The sequence below is a fragment of the Mya arenaria genome, chromosome 14 (genome assembly GCF_026914265.1).
Source record: "Mya arenaria isolate MELC-2E11 chromosome 14, ASM2691426v1".
Classification (NCBI taxonomy): domain Eukaryota; kingdom Metazoa; phylum Mollusca; class Bivalvia; order Myida; family Myidae; genus Mya; species Mya arenaria.
The window spans coordinates 5,129,936-5,148,816 of NC_069135.1; the positions used below are offsets into that span (position 1 = coordinate 5,129,936).

At 34.5% G+C, this 18,881-nt stretch overlaps 1 protein-coding gene across 1 annotated transcript; it reads right to left on the reverse strand.

Moving 5' to 3' along the window:
- Window positions 1-4,142, reverse strand: LOC128217813 (dentin sialophosphoprotein-like). Its single transcript, XM_052925210.1, has 3 exons — window positions 4,065-4,142; window positions 3,284-3,358; window positions 1-2,841 (listed from the first exon to the last, which is right to left on the reverse strand). The coding sequence occupies exon 3, from the start codon at window positions 1,491-1,493 to the stop codon at window positions 513-515; it is 981 nt and encodes a 326-aa protein (XP_052781170.1). The 5' UTR covers window positions 1,494-2,841; window positions 3,284-3,358; window positions 4,065-4,142; the 3' UTR covers window positions 1-512.
- Between the last annotated feature and the right edge of the window lie 14,739 nt (window positions 4,143-18,881).

Genomic DNA, 18,881 nt, shown 5'->3' on the forward strand with positions numbered 1-18,881 from the left:
TTTAAGTTTTAAATCTTTTATTTAACTTCATAACATCAAAAGTACAGCGTGAACATTTTAGTAACATCCGAAGAACAAGAAAATAAACTATTGACATAAGTTAACAAAACTTGGGTACATATTTTCCTTATTTCAGCAAATGTATCGTTACATGAAAGAAATAAACTGTTACATCAAAGAAATTTTATTCATGAATGTATGATTGATACTTTCACATTACAAAAGGGATCATACATAATGTTTTGTCAACATCAAAAGTACAGCGTAAACAATTCAGTAACATCCGATGAACAAGAAAATAAACTATTAACATAAGTTAACAAAACTTGGATACATGTTTTTCTTATTTCAATAAATGTATCGTTACATGAAAGAAATAAACTGTTACATCAAACAAATTCTGTACATCATGAATGTTGCATTACAATATGGATCATACAAAATGTTTTGTCAAGTAAAAGATGTTACAGTGTACTATCAGATGGCATTGCTACTGTTGAATGCTGCGATATTTATTCAACAATGAGATGAATACATTTGCCATGATTTTTCATATAGTTGATACCTGTTTCTCTGTCCAGGAATATGGAGCATTCAACAATGGCAATAACATCTGTAAGCTGATACAAATTTGTGTCTCTTATTTTCATTGGCAAGCAGAAACTGTTTTTATCTTTTTTACCATTTCGGCGCATACAGTCTACTAATACAGATGACAAGTTTGTCTCTTTCACAATACCAACATGTGCTTTTCCATTGAAATTCACAAGAACATGTTTCTCTTTATACATACATGTGTCAAAATTTGTGTCAATGTCACTGATCTTGTTCCCATGTTTCTCTCCCATACTTACACCTTCATGGTCATTTAAATCGGTATTTACATGTTCTGTCTCATGTTGTTCCCGATCATCGTTTGCAACAGCATCTTTACTATAACTTTCTGTCCCACCATTTGAACCGTCTACCTTCGCATCAGCATCTTTACTACCACTATCTGTCCCTACTTTTGCCCCATCTATCTTTGGATCATCACCTGTTCTATCACTATCTGTCCCACCATTCGAACCATCTACCTTCTCATCAGCATCTTTTCTATCACTACCTGTCCCACCCTTTATCTTTGGATCATCATCTGTTTTATCACTATCTGTAACACCATTTGAACCATTTACCTTCTCTTTAACATCTTTACTTTCACTATCTGTCCCAACTTTTGCACCATCTATCTTTGGATCATCATCTGTTCTATCACTATCTGTCCCACCATTTGAACCATCTACCTTCGCATCAACATCTTTACTATCACTATCTGTCCCACCATTTGACCCATTTACCTTTGAACTGGTATCTTTAATATCACTTTCTGTCCCATTATTTGCCCCGTCTACCTTACCAATTCCTATATTCAAACTGTCGACACTGCTTTCCATGAATTCCTTAAATGTGCACTCCGTTCCATCAGCTTTTCTGATTTCATTGGCCGTTCCCATCTCTGCAGTCAAATCACACACATGAACTTTCGTAGCATTTCATATATCATGTGCAGAACTTTCAACTTCAATTGGTCTTTCCAAACGTGATTGTTTTGTTTGGTAATTGTCAGATACGCCCAAATCATTATTATTTTCATCATCTATTTTATACCATTCCGGAAGTTTCAACAATGGCACAAAGTGATTTGGCACCCAGTGTAACGGAGCCATATCATCCCTGTTTGATGTCCACATTATCGGTTCCTGAAACAGGTTTGATCAGTTTGTGCATGTCTTTCCTCACATTTCTATTGCCTAGCTCAGGGTATACTGATTGAATAGGGGTTTTGAGAACTGATGACAGTGCATGAACTTGCCAAATACCCATAAATGATTTGTCTTTTGTGATACTGAGAATCTCTTTTCTGTAAATTGATTTTATGTTTTCATTTGTCATTTCCCTTTCATTTGGAATGAACATCTCTGAATACTGAGCATACTGCTTGGATGTTTTACTAGTAGTCCCGCCAGTTTGCAAGAAATCGTCATTCAGGTAAAATAATTCATGTTTGACTTGTTCAATTATGATTCTGACTCGCATTTCTTCTACATGTTCAGTGTCACTGTAAGCAAAAACACTTCCAGTTGATGGTAAACAGTTTCCGTCAGAATGAACTACACCTGGAAGAAGCTGATTGTCAAGTAAATCAAACGGAATATAATCAGCTGCATTGATATCAACTTCTATACCCTCTTTCAGAATATGTACCTCATGTGGGTCAATGGTAAGTTCACCAATTTTATCATCGATCTGCTTGCATTCAGTCTGCAGCTCACAAAATGTTCTACACTTTGCCAGTTTTTGCAGGTATGTTTTGAATTCTTTTTCCTGTCATATGGATTCATTTGTTTATCATCGATCTGTCTCTTTTCTGGAACAATACTTTCCTGTTCCTGTTGTCTTCTCTTGCGCTCTTGCGTTTGTTTATAACTACTGTCATTTTCAGTGGTTTTCTTGTTGTTTGCAGTTTGAACTGTCTTATTGAATTTACATTCAATCAATTGTTTCTTTTGCCTATTACTGCCTTGCTGATGTTCTGGTGTCACAGGTGAAGAAGGGGGTGTTAATATTCTTTCTTGTTCAGCCTGTCTTCTTTCTTTCAGTTTCCTTTTCTGCACTCGCCAAATATTTCTTTGGTGCCTTTTTTCTCTTTGTGTCATATCTGTAATCTGTTTTCTTTTCCCCAATGTTTTGTCCTTCTTGAACTTTTCTTTAGAGTCCTACAAATACTTTCTTCTTCTTGTTTCATCCTCATCCCGTCTGGCACGAAACTTCCTTTGACGCTCTGCGTTTGACATCCCCATTCTAAAATAAAATTAAGTGTTACTACTAAGACAATAATGTCGTTACTCTACGCTTATTCCATCATTTAAGTTATTGATCACCATTATTTTGACCAATGACACTATTGACGAAGGTCATTAAGTGCGACCTTGATCCTGAGTATATCATCCAGTCCAGCCGCTCGCACCACTATATACCAAAATCTTATACAAACTTTTGGAAAACCAATCTAATAAAACCTTTGGAAAACCTGGTTATTTGCATTTAGCACATATACTCCATCACAAGTGTATTTTTGTACCTTCAAAGGTGTATCACATGTATAACAACTGTGTAAACATATCTTTTTCAATAGATATTTTAAAAGACACTAAAATGCCATCTCAACTTTTATGAAGACAGGTGGGACCTTTTTGCAAGTGTGGAAAACTGAAGTACATCTAAGACTCCAAAACTTAATTACCTGGCCCTTTTGTTTCTTCTTTCTCTATTTATTTATTTCTGATATGCAGGCAGTTACTTGTATGTTTCTAAGCAACTGAAATGTACAAATATATCAAATTAATACCAAATACAGCATGATCACATGATTCAGATAATAAAAATGTTTTAGTTCCCTGCTGTACCACTTTTATTACATAACAGTTTTATCAACTTTATGCCACAATGTGTTAACAATGCTATATCAATCTCGTCCTAATACAGGTAAGCATTTTACAGTAACAGAATATAGATATGTACTGCAATTAGCTGTATGTTAGAAATGCTTTAAATATTGTATTTACTATATTAAGTTCCTTGACATAACAATTTACATTCCTTGCTGTAACATCAAAATTGAAATTCCGATATTTTTACTAAAACTAATTAAATTATTGAGCTCGTTGTTTTTCTCAGCATGTTGAAAATGCTTGATGATGTCAATATTTACAAATATAAATGTCATAAACCTTTATTTTATTTTTTTAAATAGTTGTACACTTGCCATTGTTCTCTGATATAACAAAACTATTCCCTGATATAACGAAATACAGCGTTACATCATAGAATGTTACAGGATGGATATATTCAACCTTTACTTCACTTGCACCATCATGATATGTATGTGGGGTTCTAAACAGACGGTGCAATGTTTTCCTTTCAGTTCAAGAAAATACAAGTGCAATGAATTAACTACTTGGTCATTTGCATAAATGAGACTATAGTGGTTACATCATAGAGAAAATTCAATTATATTTATTTACCTTAGCGCAGTGAAGGCTTAATTTTAATATTTTCATAAATCAGCTTCTTTTAGGCTCCTCCTTGGTCATCTGTAAAAGGCTACTCTTCAAAAAGAGGTAATGGCGTATCCATATACAAGGGAAATAACTAATTAATATATTGGCTGACTTTTCCACAATGTTACCAAACTCCGCGCAAACTCCGCGCAGTGTTACTTCCCTTGCAGTACAGTAATCACTGCCACCACAAGATTTTCATCCAAAATTGGATGAAAACTTTTAATGGCATTTTTTTTAATCATATATATTTATTCTTATATCCTTTCTTAAATAATTACTTTACGCCAGTTGATAGGCATAATATGTTTTATAAAAAAATAACAATTAAAAAAAACATCGGAAATGTTCGGTCTTTTTTCAAATTGAAAGTAGGATTTACAAATTACAATATCAACATGGATGTGTTGTTAGCTATTCAGACATGTATCGAACGTTTTGCATTTTTTCCTTTTATTGAATAAAATCGTTTTTTTCTAAACAAATGAAACATGTTGCTGGAATTTCTTTTAAAGGTGTTCCGTCCATTTTGTAAATTGCAATCACGTGCCGTTTCTATCATCACGTGATATTTGTGAAGGCAGTGATTACTGTACTGCAAGGGAAGTAACACTGCGCGGAGTTTGAACTCCGCGCAGTGTTACTTCCCTTGCAGTACTGTACTGCAAGGGAAGTAACACTGCGCGGAGTTTGCAATGTTACATCATTGAACTCCAGATGAGGTACACACTTTACACATCAAGAAACATGTAAAATATAGTCATATTTAAGGGTTGTACATATTTAATCACTTAAACTAATGTGGTTTTACAAAATAATTACACAAATGACATTTGTCCTTATTTTATAATTCCTTTCTTTTGAATAATGTTTTAAATATACACTTTTGGGACAAAGAATTTATGGCATTTTTTATCAATCAATTATCGGTTTTACTAGTTTCTTTTCACTGCAGATAAAAAAAATTGTTGGACTATATACAAGGCAATGGTGTGTAATTGTTAAAACTAAATTTGTACTTTTATGCCAAAGTAGGACAATTTATTTTTGAAAGGACAAGAATTGTTGCCAAAAAAAATATTGACTCAAATACTCATTTCCAAAAATAAACCGTTGTGTTTGGGATATTTAAGAAGCGTCTTGCGTTATTCCATCGTATATTATAACAACATCGTCGCTGACTGTTCGGGACTTTTCACGGGTTATTTCTTTCGCAATTTAATATATTTGTAATTTGACAGCTGGAGAAAATGACTGCGCTAACATCCGTTTTGTTCGTGTGGGGCGTACGCCCTTGCCGCGACAATATTCTACAAAAAGAACTTTAAAAGAAGTGGATTACCAATCGTATTTTTGTGCTTAGTTGTTGGACTTCTGTGGACACTGCACTCATTTGTGCCGAAGTGCCAGCCTTTGGCATAACCGTAGCAGCCATTATACTAATACAAAACGATGAATGGATCGGGAAAGCCTTCAAAATGGACGTGTTCCTTGCGTTTCTCGTCGCTATTTGTGACGTACGTTACGGTATGTTTGACTGGGTTACCGGTCTCTTATTCACGAATGGAATGGCGGTTATAGTGGAGAAAAACAGTTCACGAGCGAACCCCTTGGAATTCAACTTAGACATGCGCACTGGGACATTCAGCCAGCTTGATCTTTTATCTGCCGAAGAATCTTCTAGTGCGCTCACAGAGGTCTTTCTTACCATCAAATCTGCTTTGTCGTGCAGCGTGCCCTGGGAAATGGCGCGAGTGATACTGGTGGCCATGCCTCAGTTCCTACGAAAACCAACATGGCTGAAAGCCAAACTACAAGGACTACGCAGCAAGCTGGGTCCGATGTACGTTCTCTTTGTTGCATCTTACTTCTTCAGTAGATGGGCAGCTATGACAACATGTTGGCAGATATGTTTGGACTTTTCGTTGCCATGGTAGCGTTGATTGCCGGAACCGTGTTTCGCCCTGACAACGCCACCGTGTTTGACCTGTTCGGGGTCAGATCGACGCTCTCTAAACGCCGGTACTTGCACGGACAGTGTATGATCGTAACATTAGTTTCATGTTGTGTAATGTTTGTAATTGAACTCAATTTTTGATATAAAAATTATATTTCTGTTTAATCTTAAAGGTATATAAATATAATGAGCCAGTTGTTTATTACAGTAAAACTTATTTCCTACTTGATGTTGATGATCACCTTTTTGCTATTGAAGATGGGCATTAAATGATGCTCTTAATATATACATGTATGTTAATATATTTTTCTTTAATGCATCTTGAATGTCAATAGTGCCATATTTTCCTTTTTATTCACAGTGCTTATTTATGCAATACCATGAATTGTTAATATACATATTAATTACTAATTTTATTATTATATGGCTTTTAAGCAAAAAAAGTCTGGTAAGTTGAAATACGTAAATACAGTATCTGATACTACTGTCGTATTAGTAAAACTGTTACCTTGAATATCTATATATATATATATATATATATATATATTATATATATATATTATATATATAGATATTCAAGGTAACAGTTTTACTAATACGACAGTAGTATCAGATACTGTATTTACGTATTTCAACTTACCAGACTTTTTTTGCTTAAAAGAATTTTAGAAAATATATTGCTCTGTTTCACATATATATATATATATATATATATATATATGTGAAACAGAGCAATATATTTTCTAAAATTCTATATATACAGTATACATTTATCTACCTAGTATGTATATATTAAATAACATTCGTTTTGTACATATTTGTTACCAATAAACCTGTTCAACCGTTTACCCGCTTTATCTTTTTTTATTTATGTTAATAATAGATGCATTTATTGTAAGCATACGTGTGATACTTGACACATTATTACACCAGTTACGTCACGTCGCTCTGCGCCAATAATGTCGGTTATTTCCGTAAGTTTCTCAAAATAGATTTTATGAACGGGATGGTGACCGGCTGCTAAGTTAAAGAGTTACGTCCGTGAGTTGCCGTGTGGTTCCGTATAACTTTCCGAACTTGCGCCCTATGGTGTCAAAAGACGGGAGTTGTTTTACATTCTGCTTTGTGGAATGTTTCAAAGTGCTTGCTAATATGCGCTCTTCAGGCAGAAGTAGCATGTGAGGTTTCTTATTGATTTGTATACTCCTGAAAAGCATCATGCAAATTTACTTAAAGTGACACTCTTGTTCAAAATCAATACTCACACATAAAGGATAACAGTAAGTAGTTCTCGAACCTCTCCATTGTTTCGTAATTTTGCATTTTCTGCGTCAATCCTGCGCGATTCATCTAATTATGTAAAAATTGAAGTAGGAGCTATTATGATACATCATTTTGTTGTTGTTTTTAAGTAAAACTAAAACTTTATTGAAATGTCATATTAATAATCTTAAACAATATCAAAGGACTGAATGGCCGTATATTTTGTCCAAGCTCTGTGACGATGACCTGTGGTCGGACCTGACCTACTTAAAAATGTTTTTAATCCGATATTATAGGCAAAACCTTGTTTGTCTATTTCATATTGCCTATGTCAGTAGAATTTTAACTGATTTTATCCATTGGAGCGTGTGACTTGCACGATTTATGTGCATTCTTTTACTAGCCTGTATAAGAAACCACAATCCGTCACAAGAATATAATTACATATTATTTATTTGTAGAAAGGTGCCCCGTGTTAAATTTTGATTATTACTTGGGCGATATTCATAAAACATTTAAGTAATTTCTTAACGTATGTCAATTTCCATAAACAATGTAGCCAAAGACAATACCAGTAAATGTGCAAAAGACGTGACAGAAACAAATAAGACATTTTATGCTGACAAAGGTCCGATACCAACTAGTTAATCAGATTGTTGTAACATGCACATATTTTCTCTTATGACATGACATTTTAATCAGGTTATATAGACAAATAGTTAACATAATGTTAAAGTCCCCGCTATTTCCCAAACATGGGGGGGGGGGGCGTGGTTACAATTGACTGGTACAATACATTAACGCAAGAAAAAGTCTATACAAGAAAAAATATGCAACAAGGATTCAACGTTTAAATATAATCCATTTTACTTAACCCTCTGTAAACATTACAGGGTTATTAAACGTTTTATTAGTGAGTAATAAGATAAGGTATTTAATCATTACATTTTAAATGCAAAATTCAATAAATGCAGTTGTCAGACCAATAATGAAAATCGTAACACTGAATTGTGAAAATGATTTCAAAATTAACTCAATCATGTTTTAAAGTTTTGTTTTATTTGATTTTGACTGTAAAATTGAGGTATTCCCTTTTTCTGGCCAGTCTATATATTACATAAAGTATTTTTCATTAAAGAAACTTAGTTATAAATACTATTTTGAAGGATTTTATTCAAATATTTTTTTTCATATCTTTATTTACTTTTGATAAGAATATAATATCACCATTCATGAACACGTGAAGCATTATTGCATACTATGATTGTTAAGTTTTTTTTATTAAGCAGTAATTCACATAAAATCTACAGATATGTATAGTTGTATAATTCTATGACGATCTAGTACACAAAAGCATTTACAAGTTATGTTCAGTTAAAGTCTATAAAAAATGATTATTCAAATGTTTATCTCTTAATAAACGCAGCAGGCCTGTGTGTTTTTTGTGTCAAAATAAAACATTAACAACAAAGTTGTGATAAGTTTTTCCCCACTTCGTTTTATTAACCATCCACCTAGATTGCATTTTCCGAAATTGGGTTGTTTTTATTTACAAATTCCAAAGTTAAAAGTTTATCTCTGCACTTATCAACATGAAATAACATGTATTACATGTCTACGAAGTTGTCACCAATGTTAAATGACATGTATCGGTTTTGAGATTAAAGATTACTGTAAAACATTGGAACCAAAGACTGGCCATTTACCAATTTATCGATATGTTCCTAATCAGGGAACATGTATACGTGGACGATTTATCATCATTCACAGTGTGCAGATATGCACATGTAAGTAGAATGACTACCAAGAAATACCTGCAAATGCACAATAATTTTCACCCGACGTTTGCATTATTAATTTATTCTGTAACAGCTACTATACAATGGGAGTACTACAACGTAACACCATGCATTATTACAACATAACAATAATTCTGAATGAACCATAACGTATACACTCGTATGCGTGATTAATGTATACGTCAACACAAAAGTTCAGCACGGTTTGTTTTTATTCTATATAATCTATGTTACCTATTCAGGCTGGGTAAAAACACTGCCCATTTCCCCGGCTATCCCCGGTATACCACCGGACCTGGGGGGGGGGGGGGGACAATTGACCTGTGCATTACCTATTTAGGCTGATACAGTTTCTTTATAACAATGAATGAAAAACAATCCATTTCTGACCTTGTATAGTGTTTTGGGTGGGACCTAATAGTCTTACTGATTTCCAGACCATGCTTAGAAGGTAAAAAAATCTGTAGGAATACCATATAGTTAAAATAGTTTTATTTTATGAGGATATCCATAGTCGATGTTCAAATAACATTTGAACGTTTTTTGATTATTTAGTTTATGATTTAACATGTATGTTCTTAATTTGTACGTGGTCAATGTTTTGAACATGGATGCTTCAAACTGGTTCCAGCTAACCATATTACAGTCGTAGACAAGTTTTATTGTGTTTGTTGACAGGTCCTTGATGCTTGGGCAGCTATTACTTCTGCGTACAACTGTCAAATTGCCTGTTTAACGTTATGCTTTTTTAACTTGTTCACGGGAAAATCGCATTAAACAAAGAGCAGCTTTCTGTTGCCTGAATCCGTGAGCAATATGTATACATAAATCTATAAAAAATGAATACCTATTTATTCATCGGACGAGTAAATTGACAAATTTAGGGTTTCCATAGTTTATCGCCCTTAAGGTCAGGGGAGATTCAGGATTTGACGTTAGAGGGGGCGTAACTTAGGGATGTAACCTTTTACTAGAGTCCCGCCCTCAGAACCGAAAATTATTTGGTTTAAAGCTTAGGCAGGGGACTTTGAAAAGAACACTTAACATTTTCTGGTCCGAATCGGCGCAATTTAGACGTATTTAATTAGCCCCCCATAACAAAATATTTTTGGATACTTTTGTACCTGGGACAAATTATTTCTGCTTCCAGTTGGTAGGAAGTGTTCTATTATGAAACAGACTATAGATCTATTAATACTTGTACCCTTCCTTAACTACTGGACTTCACTTGTAGAATAAACTTAGTAGCAGACTCGCGTCTTGTGTTTGTCTTTCAATACTATAAATTGAATACTTGTCAACCAAAACATACAACAGGAAGAGATTTTAATATTTGAAAGCCGTGCACAATTTTTGTCCTCCAGTATAGATAAAACTATCAACTACAGTTGTGCGTGAGAAATGTAGCAGTGTGACATTTGTGTCATGCATTTACGAACATTAGAATTACCTGTGCCAAAGTTCAGATATCCATTTCGTCTGTCGCCTGTCAGTCGTGTGCCTAGTCACCATGCAGATATGTACGTGTACTTTGCATTCAAAGCTTTGAATGGTGTAATATATGTAACAGAATGTACATGTAGGCAGCATTTCAATAACATTTCGATGTTTCATTGCATGTGTTCTTTAAACAATATCATGAATATGGGGAGCTATATTTTAATTAGATTTTTGTCTAATTTTTCATTGCACCATGAACTACGTAACGGTTAAAGGTTATAAGCGTGGATTTACCTACATTTATTTTGGTAAATCTATCTATCGAGCTTGGTGGTCGAGATAATATACTATATAGTAGTGTATACTGACCAAGACTCTGATGATGTACCAATCACATGATTAAACTCAATAACGGATGTGTTGATTAATCAAAATAAAAATACTGCCCCTTCCATTGGACAAACTATAATATCGACCACTGTTTAATGCATTAACGAGTATAGTGCACAAGTTTACGAAGACGAACAAACGTTGATCCAATAAATGCACTGCATAGCGCTGGAATCCCAGCATATCTGGCGTTTAGAAAATAGATACTATAAAATGTACATGGCGATATACCGCGCTGAAATGATCGTGTTTTTTCTTCCAGTAAAAATTATCTCCGAATTTTTTTGCAATAATTGTATTCAATGTTAATGTAGATGCACTTGTCCTTGACAAGTATACTATTCGTGCACCAGATTATTGAAAACCGAAAGCCGTTTGGTTTTTAGAAAACCATTCCCACCATAATTGTAAACTTTCCAAGTGGAAATACTCATTTCCAAAAATAAACCGTTGTGTTTGGGATATTTAAGAAGCGTCTTGCGTTATTCCATCGTATATTATAGCAACATCGTCGCTGACTGTTCCGTGTTCGGGACTTTTCACGGGTTATTTCATTCGCAATTTTATATATTTGTAATTTGACAGCTGGAGAAAATGACTGCGCTAACATCCGTTTGTTCGTGTGGGGCGTACGCCCTTGCCGCGACAATATTCTACAAAAAGAACTTTAAAAGAAGTGGATTACCAATCGTATTTTTGTGCTTAGTTGTTGGACTTCTGTTAGACACTGCACTCATTTGTGCCGAAGTGTCAGCCTTTGGCATAACCGTAGCAGCCGTTATACTAATACAAAACGATGAATGGATCGGAAAAGCCTTCAAAATGGACGTGTTCCTTGCGTTTCTCGTCGCTATTTGTGACGTACGTTACGGGATGTTTGATTGGGTTACCGGTCTCTTATTCACGAATGGAATGGCGGTTATAGTGGAGAAAAACAGTTCACGAGCGAACCCCTTGGAATTCAACTTAGACATGCGCACTGGGACATTCAGCCAGCTTGATCTTTTATCTGCCGAAGAATCTTCTAGTGCGCTCACAGAGGCCTTTCTTACCATCAAATCTGCTTTGTCGTGCAGCGTGCCCTGGGAAATGGCGCGAGTGATACTGGTGGCCATGCCTCAGTTCCTGCGAAAACCAACATGGCTGAAAGCCAAACTACAAGGACTACGCAGCAAGCTGGGTCCGATGTACGTTCTCTTTGTTGCATCTTACTTCTTCAGTAGATGGGGCAGCTATGACAACATGTTGGCAGATATGTTTGGACTTTTCGTTGCCGTGTTAGCGTTGATTGCCGGAACCGTGTTTCGCCCTGACAACGCCACCGTGTTTGACCTGTTCGGGGTCAGATCGACGCTCTCTAAACGCCGGTTCTTGCACGGGCAGTGTATGATCGTAACATTAGTTTCATGTTGTGTAATGTTTGTAATTGAACTCAATTTTTGATATAAAAATTATATTTCTGTTTAATCTTAAAGGTATATATATAAATATAATGAGCCAGTTGTTTTTTACAGTAAAACTTATTTCCTACTTGGTGTTGATGATCACCTTTTTGCTATTGAAGATGGGCATTAAATGATGCTCTTAATATATACATGTATGTTAATATATTTTTCTTTAATGCATCTTGAATGTCAATAGTGCCATATTTTCCTTTTTATTCACAGTGCTTATTTATGCAATACCATGAATTGTTAATATACATATTAATTACTAATTTTATTATTATATGGCTTTTAAGTAAAAAAGTCTGGTAAGTTGAAATACGTAAATACAGTATCTGATATTACTGTCGTATTAATAAAACTGTTACCTTGAATATATATATATAATATATATATATATATATATATATATTATATATATATATATATATATATATATATGTGAAACAGAGCAATATATTTTCTAAAATTCTATATATACAGTATACATTTATCTACCTAGTATGTATATATTAAATAACATTCGTTTTGTACATATTTGTTATCAATAAACCTTTTCAACCGTTTACCCGCTTTATCTTTTTTTATTTATGTTATAATAGAAGCATTTATTGTAAGCATACGTGTGACAATACTTGGCATATTATTACACCAGTTACGTCGCTCTGCGCCAATAATGTCGGTTATTTCCGTAAGTTTCTCAAAATAGATTTTATGAACGGGATGGTGACCGGCTGCACAGTTAAAGAGTTACGTCCGTGAGTTGCCGTGTGGTTCCGTATAACTTTCCGAACTTGCGCCCTATGGTGTCAAAAGACGGGAGTTGTTTTACATTCTGCTTTGTGGAATGTTTCTAAGTGCTTGCTAATATGCGCTCTTCAGGCAGAAGTAGCATGTGAGGTTTCTTATTGATTTGTATACTCCTGAAAAGCATCATGCAAATTTACTTAAAGTGACACTCTTGTTCAAAATCAATACTCACACATAAAGATAACAGTAAGTAGTTCTCGAACCTCTCCATTGTTTCGTAATTTTGCATTTTCTGCGTCAATTCTGCGCGATTCATCTAATTATGTAAAAATTGAAGTAGGAGCTATTATGATACACTCATTTTGTTGTTGTTTTTAAGTAAAACTAAAACTTTATTGAAATGTCATATTAATAATCTTAAACAATATCAAAGGACTGAATGGCCGTATATTTTGTCCAAGCTCTGTGACGATGACCTGTGGTCGGACCTGACCTACTTAAAAATGTTTTTTAATCCGATATTATAGGCAAAACCTTGTTTGTCTATTTCATATTGCCTATGTCAGTAGAATTACAACTGATTTTATCCATTGGAGTGTGACTTGCACGATTTATGTGCATTCTTTTACTAGCCTGTATAAGAAACCACAATCCGTCACAAGAATATAATTACATATTATTTATTTGTAGAAAGGTGCCCCGTGTTAAATTTTGATTATTACTTGGGCGATATTCATAAAACATTTAAGTAATTTCTTAACGTATGTCAATTTCCATAAACAATGTAGCCAAAGACAATACCAGTAAATGTGCAAAAGACGTGACAGAAACAAATAAGACATTTTATGCTGACAAAGGTCCGATGCCAACTAGTTAATCAGATTGTTGTAACATGCACATATTTTCTCTTATGACATGACATTTTAATCAGGTTATATAGACAAATAGTTAACATAATGTTAAAGTCCCCGTTATTTCCCAAACATGGGGGGGGGGGCGTGGTTACAATTGACTGGTACAATACATTAACGCAAGAAAAAGTCTATACAAGAAAAAATATGCAACAAGGATTCAACGTTTAAATATAATCCATTTTACTTAACCCTCTGTAAACATTACAGGGTTATTAAACGTTTTATTAGTGAGTAATAAGATAAGGTATTTAATCATTACATTTTAAATGCAAAATTCAATAAATGCAGTTGTCAGACCAATAATGAAAATCGTAACACTGAATTGTGAAAATGATTTCAAAATTAACTCAATCATGTTTTAAAGTTTTGTTTTATTTGATTTTGACTGTAAAATTGAGGTATTCCCTTTTTCTGGCCAGTCTATATATTACATAAAGTATTTTTCATTAAAGAAACTTAGTTATAAATACTATTTTGAAGGATTTTATTCAAATATTTTTTTTCATATCTTTATTTACTTTTGATAAGAATATAATATCACCATTCATGAACACGTGAAGCATTATTGCATACTATGATTGTTAAGTTTTTTTTATTAAGCAGTAATTCAGCAAATCTACAGATATGTATAGTTGTATAATTCTATGACGATCTAGTACACAAAAGCATTTACAAGTTATGTTCAGTTAAAGTCTATATAAAAATGATTATTCAAATGTTTATCTATTAATAAACGCAGCAGGCCTGTGTGTTTTTTGTGTCAAAATAAAACATTAACAACAAAGTTGTGATAAGTTTTTCCCCACTTCGTTTTATTAACCATCCACCTAGATTGCATTTTCCGAAATTGGGTTGTTTTTATTTACAAATTCCAAAGTTAAAAGTTTATCTCTGCACTTATCAACATGAAATAACATGTATTACATGTCTACGAAGTTGTCACCAATGTTAAATGACATGTATCGGTTTTGAGATTAAAGATTACTGTAAAACATTGGAACCAAAGACTGGCCATTTACCAATTTATCGATATGTTCCTAATCAGGGAACATGTATACGTGGACGATTTATCATCATTCACAGTGTGCAGATATGCACATGTAAGTAGAATGGCTACCAAGAAATACCTGCAAATGCACAATAATTTTCACCCGACGTTTGCATTATTAATTTATTCTGTAACAGCTACTATACAATGGGAGTACTACAACGTAACACCATGCATTATTACAACATAACAATAATTCTGAATGAACCATAACGTATACACTCGTATGCGTGATTAATGTATACGTCAACACAAAAGTTCAGCACGGTTTGTTTTTATTCTATATAATCTATGTTACCTATTCAGGCTGGGTAAAAACACTGCCCATTTCCCCGGCTATCCCCGGTATACCACCGGACCTGGGGGGGGGGGACAATTGACCTTGCATTACCTATTTAGGCTGATACAGTTTCTTTATAACAATGAATGAAAAACAATCCATTTCTGACCTTGTATAGTGTTTTGGGTGGGACCTAATAGTCTTACTGATTTCCAGACCATGCTTAGAAGGTAAAAAAATCTGTAGGAATACCATATAGTTAAAATAGTTTTATTTTATGAGGATATCCATAGTCGATGTTCAAATAACATTTGAACGTTTTTTGATTATTTAGTTTATGATTTAACATGTATGTACTTAATTTGTACGTGGTCAATATTTTGAACATGGATGCTTCAAACTGGTTCCAGCTAACCATATTACAGTCGTAGACAAGTTTTATTGTGTTTGTTGACAGGTCCTTGATGCTTGGGCAGCTATTACTTCTGCGTACAACTGTCAAATTGCCTGTTTAACGTTATGCTTTTTTAACTTGTTCACGGGAAAATCGCATTAAACAAAGAGCAGCTTTCTGTTGCCTGAATCCGTGAGCAATATGTATACATAAATCTATAAAAAATGAATACCTATTTATTCATCGGACGAGTAAATTGACAAATTTAGGGTTTCCATAGTTTATCGCCCTTAAGGTCAGGGGAGATTCAGGATTTGACGTTAGAGGGGGCGTAACTTAGGGATGTAACCTTTTACTAGAGTCCCGCCCTCAGAACCGAAAATTATTTGGTTTAAAGCTTAGGCAGGGGACTTTGAAAAGAACACTTAACGTTTTCTGGTCCGAATCGGCGCAATTTAGACGTATTTAATTAGCCCCCCATAACAAATATTTTTGGATACTTTTGTACCTGGGACAAATTATTTCTGCTTCCAGTTGGTAGGAAGTGTTCTATTATGAAACAGACTATAGATCTATTAATACTTGTACCCTTGCTTAACCACTGGACTTCACTTGTAGAATAAACTTAGTAGCAGACTCGCGTCTTGTGTTTGTCTTTCAATACTATAAATTGAATACTTGTCAACCAAAACATACAACAGGAAGAGATTTTAATATTTGAAAGCCGTGCACAATTTTTGTCCTCCAGTATAGATAAAACTATCAACTACAGTTGTGCGTGAGAAATGTAGCAGTGTGACATTTGTGTCATGCATTTACGAAATTAGAATTACCTGTGCCAAAGATCAGATATCCATTTCGTCTGTCGCCTGTCAGTCGTGTGCCTAGTCACCATGCAGATATGTACGTGTACTTTGCATTCAAAGCTTTGAATGGTGTAATATATGTAACAGAATGTACATGTAGGCAGCATTTCAATAACATTTCGATTTTCATTGCATGTGTTCTTTAAACAATATCATGAATATGGGGAGCTATATTTTAATTAGATTTTTGTCTAATTTTTCATTGCACCATGAACTACGTAACGGTTAAAGGTTATAAGCGTGGATTTACCTACATTTTTTTGGTAAATCTATCTATCGAGCTTGGTGGTCGAGATAATATACTATATAGTAGTTATACTGACCAAGACTCTGATGATGTACCAATCACATGATTAAACTCAATAACGGATGTGTTGATTAATCAAAATAAAAATACTGCCCCTTCCATTGGACAAACTATAATATCGACCACTGTTTAATGCATTAACGAGTATAGTGCACAAGTTTACGAAGACGAACAAACGTTGATCCAATAAATGCACTGCATAGCGCTGGAATCCCAGCATATCTGGCGTTTAGAAAATAGATACTATAAAATGTACATGGCGATATATCGCGCTGAAATGTTTTTTCTTCCAGTAAAAATTATCTCGAATTTTTTTGCAATCATTTATTCAATGTTAATGTAGATGCACTTGTCCTTGACAAGTATACTATTCGTGCACCGGTATTATTGAAAACCGAAAGCCGTTTGGTTTTTAGAAAACCATTGCCGCCATAATTGTAAACTTTCCAAGTGGAAATACTCATTTCCAAAATAAACCGTTGTGTTTGGGATATTTAAGAAGCGTCTTGCGTTATTCCATCGTATATTATAGCAACATCGTCGCAGACTGTTCGGGACTTTTCACGGGTTATTTCATTCGCAATTTTATATATTTGTAATTTGACAGCTGGAGAAAATGACTGCGCTAACATCCGTTTGTTCGTGTGGGGCTACGCCCTTGCCGCGACAATATTCTACAAAAAGAACTTTAAAAGAAGTGGATTACCAATCGTATTTTTGGCAGTTGTTGGACTTCTGTTGGACACTGCACTCATTTGTGCCGAAGTGTCAGCCTTTGGCATAACCGTAGCAGCCGTTATACTAATACAAAACGATGAATGGATCGGAAAGCCTTCAAAATGGACGTGTTCCTTGCGTTTCTCGTCGCTATTTGTGACGTACGTTACGGGATGTTTGATTGGGTTACCGGTCTCTTATTCACGAATGGAATGGCGGTTATAGTGGAGAAAAACAGTTCACGAGCGAACCCCTTGGAATTCAACTTAGACATGCGCACTGGGACATTCAGCCAGCTTGATCTTTTATCTGCCGAAGAATCTTCTAGTGCGCTCACAGAGGCCTTTCTTACCATCAAATCTGCTTTGTCGAGCAGCGTGCCCTGGGAAATGGCGCGAGTGATACTGGTGGCCATGCCTCAGTTCCTGCGAAAACCAACATGGCTGAAAGCCAAACTACAAGGACTACGCAGCAAGCTGGGTCCGATGTACGTTCTCTTTGTTGCATCTTACTTCTTCAGTAGATGGGGCAGCTATGACAACATGTTGGCAGATATGTTTGCACTTTTCGTTGCCATGGTAGCGTTGATTGCCGGAACCGTGTTTCGCCCTGACAACGCCACCGTGTTTGACCTGTTCGGGGTCAGATCGACGCTCTCTAAACGCCGGTTCTTGCACGGACAGTGTATGATCGTAACATTAGTTTTATGTTGTGTAATGTTTGTAATTGAACTCAATTTTTGATATAAAAATTATATTTCTGTTTAATCTTAAAGGTATATATAAATATATGAGCCAGTTGTTTATTACAGTAAAACTTATTTCCTACTTGGTGTTGATGATCACCTTTTTGCTATTGAAGATGGGCATTAAATGATGCTCTTAATATATACATGTATGTTAATATATTTTTCTTTAATGCTTCTTGAATGTCATAGTGCCATATTTTCCTGTTTATTCACAGTGCTTATTTATGCAATACTATGAATTGTTAATATACATAATAAAATTAGTAATTAGTATTATATGGCTTTTAAGTAGAAAAAGGTCTGGTAAGTTGAAATACGTAAATACAGTATCTGATATTACTGTCGTATTAGTAAAACTGTTACCTTGAATATATATTATGTGAAATAGAGCAATATATTTTTCTAAAATTCTATATATATATATATATTCGTTTTGTACATATATCAATAAACCTTTTCAACC